Source organism: Corvus moneduloides, chromosome 10, assembly GCF_009650955.1.
Source record: "Corvus moneduloides isolate bCorMon1 chromosome 10, bCorMon1.pri, whole genome shotgun sequence".
NCBI lineage: Eukaryota > Metazoa > Chordata > Aves > Passeriformes > Corvidae > Corvus > Corvus moneduloides.
Genome location: NC_045485.1, coordinates 26,455,184 through 26,464,692, shown reverse-complemented (window position 1 = coordinate 26,464,692; position 9,509 = coordinate 26,455,184). Strand labels below are relative to the sequence as shown.

Sequence of the window (9,509 nt, the reverse complement as noted above, 5' to 3'; positions counted from 1 at the left end):
TACCTCATTATTTTGTAATTAGGTTAGCTCCTGGTTTGGGAATGTTAAGCCAGGTGAGAGCTGCTGGACAGGCACGGGGAGCGGGGCATGGCACGTGGTGCTCCAGCTTCCCTCCAGGGAACAGATGGAATTTTTCCCTCCAAATCCTTCAGAAATGGCACAGGATCCTCCAAAGTCTCAACCCGCTGGGCAAAAGCAACTGGCTTGTCACCAAATCCACTTTCACTGGTGGCACAGGGATGGAGCAGAATTGCCAAGGATGTGGGAAGGAGCTGACTCTTCCCAAAGCTGGGAACAGCATGGAATTATTGTGTGGGCTTGGTGATGTGGATTTAATGGGCTTGGGGTGTGGGTTCATGGTATGGGCTTGGCTTTCAGCTCTTGGTTAGAAATCCAAACCAAAGATCCCTTTTCCCAGAATGTCACAATCCAGAGACTGTGTTGCAGCTGATGCTCAGCTTGGGAATCACTTGACTTTGCTGACTCACAGCAGAGACAAAACAAGGGGGTTAGGTGAGAAGATATTCCCATAATTCTGTATTTATAATTATCCCCAGAATGTCCACGTTGAATGTTCCTTCCTCCTTCCTGCCCTACTCAGCTGAGAAGTGTTTTTGCAGATTCCAGTAAACAGGGAGTGAAATTCCAGTTCAAACCCAGCGACATTCCTGGCACAGGACCGGGGTTGATGGCTCCCAGACAGAAACAACTGGAGCAGCCAGGCTGCTTCTCCTCACAGAAAGACTGGGAAAATGAATTATGTAAACCTTGGGAAAGGGTTTGGCAGGGCCTGGAGCTGCTGCTGGATCCCAGGCGAGATGCGGGGTATCCGTGTGGTGCTGCCTTGGGAAAAAGCCATGATTCCCCTACATCTGTGGCTTTGTTTTTTGGGAATGCTCAGCTGGGATTCGTTTCCAGAAAAGCCCTGCAGGTTCTCAGACAGTTGGAGAGTCTTTAAAACAAGCAAATGTAGCACTTTCCCCAGAATTTGGAGATGATGAAAGCAGTGTGAACACGGGACAGAAACGGGGTGGGGATGATTTTGTTTGTATTTATGGGGTTTGTATTTCTATTTATGGGGTTTCTATTATGTTTACACCAGTTGTGATGGGAATTCCTGGCTGACGAGTTCTGCCAGATGCGCTGGTTCTCCACAAACCTGGAAAAGAATTTTGCTGTATGATTTGAGGTTTTTAGGCTGAAATCTTGGCCTAAAAGCAGCTGGGGGAGACTTTGCCTTAGAACTCCAACAGATTTGCTACTTATCCAGAAGTTGCTGTGGAGTTTTTTTAACTGCTGTAAGTTTGTGAGCAGCCATTTCCACTGCCCTGGTGCCTGGGAAGTGCCTGATCCTCAGCTCCAGCTCTGCAGAGCAGTGGCCAAAACAGGGTAAGGAGACAACATCAGAGCCCCAAAGTGCCAAATCCATCCTATTTTCTTGGCTTAATTCCAAAAAAATACTTCATTCACCAGCTTCTTTAAGGAATGGTGGAATTCCAAGTTCTGATTTCACACTTTTGATGATGAGAAATGTTCTCCCAGCAGGAATGAAAACACCAGGAGGATGTGGAATGCTGCCTCCCTGAGTTTATTGGGTGCCTTTTGTGTGCTGAGGGAAAAAGCTTCAGTCAGAAAATCAGACTTATTTGTGTAGAATGCTGGAAATTGGGAAGCTTAAAACATCCGTGGAAAGCTGTTGTGTGAAATCCTTGGATTGTTGTTCCCAATTACAGCTCAAGGATTGTGAAAACCACCCCAAATTAAACAGGACAGCCATCTCAGAGGCTGTTTTCCTCAGGAAGGTGATCCTCTTGGGAAGGATTTAATTTATCCTGGCACAAACCTGGTCAATGAGTTTGGGACAGTCTGGCACAATCCCAGAGAGCAGAGGTGGGACAGTGGTGGATCTGCTGGGAACCCAGCTGGAGAATTTGGTGGCAAAGGACAAAGCCGTGACTTTGGTGGCTAGGATGGGACAGGACATGGCAGAATAACAGAGGAGCTGTTCCCAAACATGGGAACTCATGCACAGGGAGCCTCCCTGGCTCTGCAGGTGTGTTTGGGTTTGAGGTAACAGAGAAGGCGGAAATTTGGGCTCCAACAGCAGCAGAAAGAAAACCCAGCCTCGACCCTGAGTGATGGTACTTGGTTTATTGGAGGTGTGAGTTTAAAATCAGCATGATTCGAACCCAAAAAAGTGATAAAAAATTAGTAGGCAAATATTTCTTAGTGACAGATTAACACTTTACTCACGATTTTTATCCAAATATATTAATTTTGTTTACAAACTCTTGAGTAACAGTTAATTAGTGGCATCAAATCAACTGGGGTGTGTTCATCTGTGTATATATGGAGTAGCAGAGGTTTAGGCAGAGCTGCAGAACTGGAGTCTTGCAGTTGAAGAAGTGACAGGAATTAATTTTGGCACAGAACAGGTCAGTGAAACCATTCCCATTCACCGACTTGCATGGAAGGATGATCCCAGCTCCAGGTCTGTCAACACAAGGATTAGCTCATTGGATCCACATCCAAAACCGAGGATTTCACTTAAGAAGTTCCTCCCTTTTCAGCTGAAGCCCCAGCAGCTGATCCAGATTCTGCCCCAGATCCCTCGTCCAGGCCGTGGCTCTCAGGAGCACAGAAGTGTTTCACCTTCAGAGGGTGCCCGGGGAGCCACGTCAGGCGCATGTGACAGGAAATGATTTCCTGGAGAAGGGATTGAAACACACAGATTTTATCATCTTGACGCTGTTCATCTTCCTGCTGACAGCAGGGGTTGTCCACATGAAATTCCTTACCTGGGTTGGCATTTCATGCAGTAGGACAGTGTAGTCAAACTCAATAAAATCATCTTTCCTCATCTGGCAGGTGTAAAAAAGAAAAGAATTATCAAGAACACAGGTTTATGTTGTTGAAATTTAATGTTTGCTGTGATTGACGAGCTTGCTTGGGGAAGGAGGTGAGCAGGGCCCCATGGCTGTGGTTGCTGGCTGGAGTCAGATGGGTTTTGACCATGGAAAGACAGGGAATTAGGAGCACTTTCTGCATGGAATGTTTGAAGGCACCAAGAGCTGTGTGGCTCTGCAGCCTGACTGTCTGCAGTGGAACCAGGCTGGCTAAGTGCTAATCAATTGAGTTTAACCCTCAATTAAATCTGAGAATTATACCTGACTATTAACCTCTCCTTCAGAGAAATCTCATGCTGAACAGCTAAGGAGCAAAACCTGGATGCTGCCTATGGATCCCAGCAGGCTGAGGGCCAGGGGGCTCTGGAAGTGCTGCTGGATGGATGTGCTGCAGGTGTTGGAGCTGCTCCCCAGGCAGGTGTTTGTGTCAGGTGTGAGCACGGCCGGGGGCAGAGGGTGCTGGGCTCTGCTGTGGGGCTCAGAACTGCAGCACCTGCAGAAGCCACTCCTGCAGACCCAGGTAAGGACAATTTTCCCCAGCAAAACCTGCACAAAGTGTGCAGAGGTGGAGCTGCTGGTGAGGAGAATCCCCCTGGGATTTGGGGTAACCCCCCTCAGGGCAGTGCTCTCTGCTGCCCACTCACCCACTGCTTCACAGCCTTCACTTGGGCCAGGAAGTATCCCAAGATCTCCGTGGACTTTTCCCACATGATGGAGCTGCTGCCAGCCACAGCCAGAGCCCACACTGGCTCCAGGGCAGGCTCAATGTTGCCATAGCTGTCTGCAAGGCAAGGAGAAAGAGAAAATAATATTGATTCTGGCTGCTCAGCAGAAAAATGATGAACCTCAGAGCGGTTTTGCCTGGCACAGCACATTTCCTGGGATGGGGCTCTTCCCTCCAATGTGTCTCAGGGAGGAGAATGATGCCAAACCTGCAGTACCAGTGAGGTATGAAAGTGTGGCAGAGCTGACATTGCCAAGAGAGGGGTCCCCACGATGAGGTGAGAAACCCAAAAATCCACAATAATGGGAGTCCTTACCTAGCTGTGAAAAAATATGGGATTTTTCCAGGGTGGAAAAATTGTGTTAGTCATCCCCAGTGAATTTCCAGCCACAGCTGGGGAGGTGTGTGGGTTTGGACATTTGTTGTTCCTGGAGGACAGTCTGCATCGACTTGACTTAAAAATGGTGTGGACTTGCTTTTAAATCCAAACCACCCTCACAGGATGGTGCTGAGTGCCGCTGGTAAATCCAGAGGGGCTTTGTTCTCCCAAAAATCCCTGGGGAGGTGGGGTTGTTTTGACAGCAGGATGGTCTCAGGGTGCTACTGTCAATAATGTGTCTCCTTTTCAAATGCTTCTGTTCTTCATGCTAAGAAAAAATGCAATACAGGTGATTGTTTGGAGGAATATACCTGGAATGTTGTTTCCAGTTATTGGTTTGGTTTGGTGCCTGATCCTTTGGTAAAGTCTGTTGTCCTCTTCCTGGATTTCCTTCTTGTCTTTGGTGTGGGAGCACTTGATGCTGACAACAGGAGGAGACTTTTTCTTTGGATACAGCACTGTAGCCAGGCAGCTCCCAGCATCTTCCTGTCAAGGGAGAGTTTAAAACTCTTATCTTTAATCAAGATTTTATTTACCAGCAACTCACTCTTTGTATGAAGCTGCTCAGGGGTTTGGAAAGTGTCAAGAAGGATTTTATTTTTCTTTTTTCCAGGAAAGAGGTTAAAACCACAAGGCTAAAGGGATTTAACAGAAGGTTTTAATTAATGCTTGTCCTGCTTTCAGGACATGACAGTGCTCTAAGTCATCCTGGAAGTATGTTTGTGAGAGCTCAAGAAACAACATTAATTGATAACAGGGACTTTCATTGTGTCAGCCTTGAAACAAAAATAATCTAAGGCTTCACAGTAAGTTCTGAAAATCGTTTGAATTCCACAAAATGTGTGTGAAGGAAGAGGACAGTAAAATGCTGCTGACAGCTGGGACAGAGCGAATGGAGGGGGTTGTAATTGGAAAGAACATGGAGCTGTCAGCTCCTGATTCCCATTTTGGGGTGTGGACAGCAGGAGAATGAGGACCACAGAGGGACAGTGGGGACCACTCTGTCACACTGTCACTGAGCCTGGGCCACTGCCAAGTTCCACTCAGGCCCTTGGTTGCCTCAGGTGACTTGAGCAAGAAATCCCTTCATGACTGAGGCCTGACGACCGCTCAGGTGAGCCTCGGAGCAAAGACAGGCAGGGAGGAGCAACAAGGTCCTTCCGTTGCGGCACATCCATTTAGGACACAAACGTCCCTGTTTGGGAGCTGCTGGAGTTCATTAATGCCCAGGGTGAGGGCATTACTCACCCCAGGGCAGGAACTCACCCCAGTTCTGTAGTCCTCAGTGCTGAACTGCAGGTAATACTTGTGGCCAGACTCTGGGATGTTCTGGAAGAGAGAAGATGGAGCCAGCAGTGGAATTAAAGCCTTAAGTGCTGCAAGGAGCACTGAGGAGGGAACGCCCCTCCTGCAGTTCCCTGGGTTTGAGTGCAACAGCGCTGATTTTTAGTCTTCCTTGGTGTTTAAACACAATTCTGGCTGTTGGCAGCATTTGGCAGATCAGGACCCAAAGGAAACCTCTGTGTGTTGTTTATCTAACCCTGAGCCTTCCTGTTCCCGGCACACTTTTCCCAGGAAATTATTAATGGTGTAAGGTGAGTGAAGTTTCATACCCACAGCAGATCCTCAGCTCAGCACCTGCCTGTGGTACCTACACAGATTTGGAAAATGCAGGTAAAAAAATTGCTTTAGTCACTTTATTTTTATAAAATCCCCTCCTGGAGCTTTAGGATGAGACAAGTCCAGTGTGGAGCCAAATCTCACCATGAAGGAGGTGGAGGAAACAGGATGAGCTCAGACTTTGATAATTTCTTTCTTCTCTGCATCCTCCTTCTCCCCTTCTGCCCTTTTTGTGTATTGCCTGAAATATTGACCTCAAAGTGACAATGGGACATGGGCAGAAGAGTGAAAACTGCTTTTCTGAAATGCAGGAACACCAAAGCAGCAGTAACTGAAATGAAATGAAGTTAAGAAGGCTCTCATCTCCTGGAATAACCACATTTAAGTCGAAGTTTCTAACCATTGTAAATCTACCCAAGAGGTGTTGTTGCTATGGTTTATAACAGCCATATCTGATTAATCTGGGGATTTTTACAGTCACCCAGGCTTGTTCCTTTATGTCATCAGTCCTGCAGATGAGAGAAGCTGAAACAGTCAGCAGGACTTTTAAAAGGGCACAGAATTCTGTGTTTCCATGGGTTTTGAAGCAGAAATTCTCTCTTGATTTGCAACAACTCCCCCATAGTATTGTTAGTAGGTACTACCACTCTACTACTGCTGCCTACTAGAAAGCTTTCAAACGATGCTACACAGCTAAAATAAATATTTATTCTGGTGTGAACACCTGGGGCTTCCTGAGCTCACCAGGGAGAAGGGGGAAGCTCCAATTAGCATGAAATAATTGGAGATGTACAAAAGTCTTCATAGTCCCAAAGGAAAACTTCCATTTCCACTATTTTTCCCACTCTCATCCCAAAACGCTGTTAACCAATCCCCGAGTGTGAGCTGGTCAGAGCTCTGGGATATCTGACAACCCCAAGGGGAAGCAGCCAAAGATAAAAGTGTCCAAAAAGAGAAAAAAACAAGTGAGTAATTCATTTTTTCCACTCAATATCTGGGTCGCGGGATTCTTTTACTTCTGGGCTTCAAATTACTGCAGCTTTCCTGACAGATTTTCAGTCCTGGGAAGGCCAAAACAGCAATTTCAGAGCGGCTTCGTTGCAGGTCCCCAAGGAATCAGTTTGCAATCAGTTTACAATCAGTTTGCAATGAGTTTGCACCTCCCTCACTGCCCACAGGCACGGAAAGGGAGGATCCCCCTCTCCCCCCCGTCCTGCAGGAGGTTTCCATCTCTTCCCCTCTGCATTTCCCCACCAGGATTTCTCCCCTGGGATCAGCTTTTGCCTGGATCACTGGGCATGGAGAAGCTGGCACTATGGAAAAAGGAGTCAGAGCTGCTCCTGCCATGGATTCTGCCTTTCCCACCCAAACATGGGGCTCTGACTGTTGGAAATTAATAGAAAAATTTTAATTGACTTCTAATGTTAGGGACCAGAGCTGTGGTGTTGCACTGTTTGTGTCCAGGTGAGGTTGTGAAATGTTCACCTGGATATCTGAAAACTGGATTTTCTAAGTCCAATTTAAGCAAATGTTGCACGAGGTCACCTGGCTTTTCCCTTTCCCTTTCACCTCCCTACTTCTAAATTAGGATTTCCAGGACAGCTTGGGATGGGAAACTGCTCCCAAAAGCTTCCCTTTAAATTCTGGGATCTTCAGCTGGCACAAACTAATACTTCTCTTATCAAAAGTGTATTTTAAAGTGCTGCTGCCAACTAAAGAGCTGCTGTTTCCTACAAGGTCCTTACTCAAGAAAAAAAGAAGGGACAACAAAAAGCAACAGCAAGGTAAGGATTATTCCGTGTTTGGCATTTCGTTGCCAATAAAGGAAGTCTCATTTTACCTGAATTTGGAAGATCTTTCCCATCTAAGAGAGCTCCCACTCCTGTTTCCAATTACCAGTTTCACCAGCTCGTGGCCTAATAAAGTCAGTATTAAATTACAGCGCTCATTATTAAATTCCATGAAAAAATTATCCTGATTTTAGGAGATCCAGAAATAGAGTAACCAATAGGAGATTAGCCCACTTAAAAAAAATACTTAAAAACCAGACAAGCCAAAAAAACCCCCAAATCCCAACATTTCTGTCTCTTGCCTTCACGTAATACAGCACATTCCTTCCAGGAAATTCTTCTCATTTTTTTCCAGGGGAGGACAGGAAAGAAGGAAGTGCCCACTTCTAGTGCATTTCTCCTCTTGTTTTCACAGAGTGTGCAAAAAAAAAAAAAAAGGGAAATAAACTGCAGAGAGTGGTTCCAGGGAGCTCCTACAGCACCCAGCACTGTCAGGAAATAAGGAGCAATTTCGCTTCTCTATAATGAGCCAGTTGTTTTCCTTCCTACATCAGGAAGCAGGTGGCTGACAGAGGGTGGAAAATCCCTTTCCCTCCCCACAAATATTCCCTTATTCTTCAGACAGGCACAGGTGTTTATATATGGAAATATTTACATATAGACATATGCAAAGTGCCCGGGAAGTACAGAAGGAGCACTTGTACTTTTGGAGCGTAGAAACTAACACAGTGAATCCCTGTCAAAGGTGTCTGTAGCAGTTTCATAGGAAAACTTCAGTGTCCCATGAGCACTTCCATGCTCAGCACCTAATGATCTCTATAATACAGGGGCTGCATTAATGCATCCTTGATATTTCTGGTTGGTTTGGAATATCTTTTTTGAAAGGGAGGATTTAACACTACACCCTCTTACTCAGTTTTAGGAGTTGCACAGGACAAGTGGTGTAAGATCTCCAGATCCTGGGAAGGATCCAGTGGAATCCAGTGCTGCCTCTGGCACCTCAGACTGGGAATCCAGAACAACCAACCCTTGCTCTCGGGAGCTGCCCAGCAGCAGGAGCACAGGGCTGGATTTAAATCCCTTCCCTCGGCTCTCCAGGAAGGTGATGCATTCCTTCCAGGATCAAGGACAAAACATTCCCCAGAAGTTTTTGCCTGATCCTGTACTTTCAGAAACTGAATAAGCTGTAAAAAAACCCCAAGCCTGGAGGAGGAGAAGGGCTGTACCCCGAGCACCACCTCGAGCATCCCTGGCAAGCTCCCCATGACGGGAAGGCTCTGTCCCCGTAGCTGCTCCTCTCTGGGACTCCTGTCCTGTTCTGTCGGCTCAATTCAATGTGATTTTTGGAAGATTAAGGTATATTTTCTGGTGGGAACTGCACTGCCTTTAGATGAACCTCGTGGTCCGAGGGAGGGACTGTGGGACAGCTCCTGAGGGGGTGCCCCCTGAGGAAAAAGGGAGATGGGACAATGGTCCCTGAGGGGACCCGGGTGTTTCTGAGGAAGAGACAGATGGACAGTGGGCCATGAGGGGACCTGGATGTCCCTGAGGATGGGGCAGTGGGACAGCAGTCCCGGAGGGGCCTCAGGTGCCCCCTGAGGGAGATGGGACAGTGCTCCCTGCGGGAACCCGGGCGTCCCCGAGCATGGGGCAGCGGCTCCTGAGGGATGCGGGAAGGCGCCCGGTGCCCTGCGTGGGAACGCGCTAAGCTCGGTTATACAGAACTGAATAACAACAGAATAATTACTGTTAATTGCACTTTCCCCAGCGTCCCTTTAAACCCCGCCGGCTCCCCGCTTACCTTCAGCGTAGCCTTGCGGACCTGCCCGAGCGCCCTCAGCTCGCCGAGGGATCCCGCCTGGAAGTTGCGGTACTGCAGGGCCACCCGCGCCGCCGCCGCGGCCGAGCGGCTGCCGGGCTCCAGCTCCTGCCCGGCGTCCGGCGCCGCGGGGCTGCCACGGGGAAGGACGAGGAGCAGGAGGAAGGCGGGCAGTGAGGCGCGGAGCCCCGGCATGGTGCGGGCAGCGGCGGGCACTGGGGCGGGCTCGACCGCGCTCCGGTACAAATAGCGGGGCCCGGCCCGCTGCTCC

At 48.1% G+C, this 9,509-nt stretch overlaps 1 protein-coding gene across 1 annotated transcript; it reads right to left on the bottom strand.

Moving 5' to 3' along the window:
- Positions 1-2,131: 2,131 nt before the first annotated feature.
- Positions 2,132-9,509, bottom strand: LOC116448511 (ovocalyxin-32-like). The gene is made up of 6 exons (XM_032118958.1): positions 9,221-9,509; positions 5,276-5,338; positions 4,321-4,495; positions 3,551-3,687; positions 2,799-2,861; positions 2,132-2,706 (listed from the first exon to the last, which is right to left on the bottom strand). Exons 1-6 carry the CDS (start codon positions 9,431-9,433, stop codon positions 2,548-2,550), a joined length of 810 nt encoding a protein of 269 aa, XP_031974849.1. The 5' UTR covers positions 9,434-9,509; the 3' UTR covers positions 2,132-2,547.

What these genes read in the sequence shown, in the direction of transcription:
- LOC116448511 (XM_032118958.1), bottom strand. Translation starts at nt 9,433, where the DNA reads ATGCCGGGGCTCCGCGCCTCACTGCCCGCCTTCCTCCTGCTCCTCGTC. An exon ending in TCCGCAAGGCTACGCTGAAG is followed by an intron (nt 5,339 to 9,220) that starts GTAAGCGGGGAG and finishes TCTCTCTTCCAG; the next exon opens with AACATCCCAGAGTCTGGCCA. An exon ending in CTGAGGACTACAGAACTGGG is followed by an intron (nt 4,496 to 5,275) that starts GTGAGTTCCTGC and finishes CTCCCTTGACAG; the next exon opens with GAAGATGCTGGGAGCTGCCT.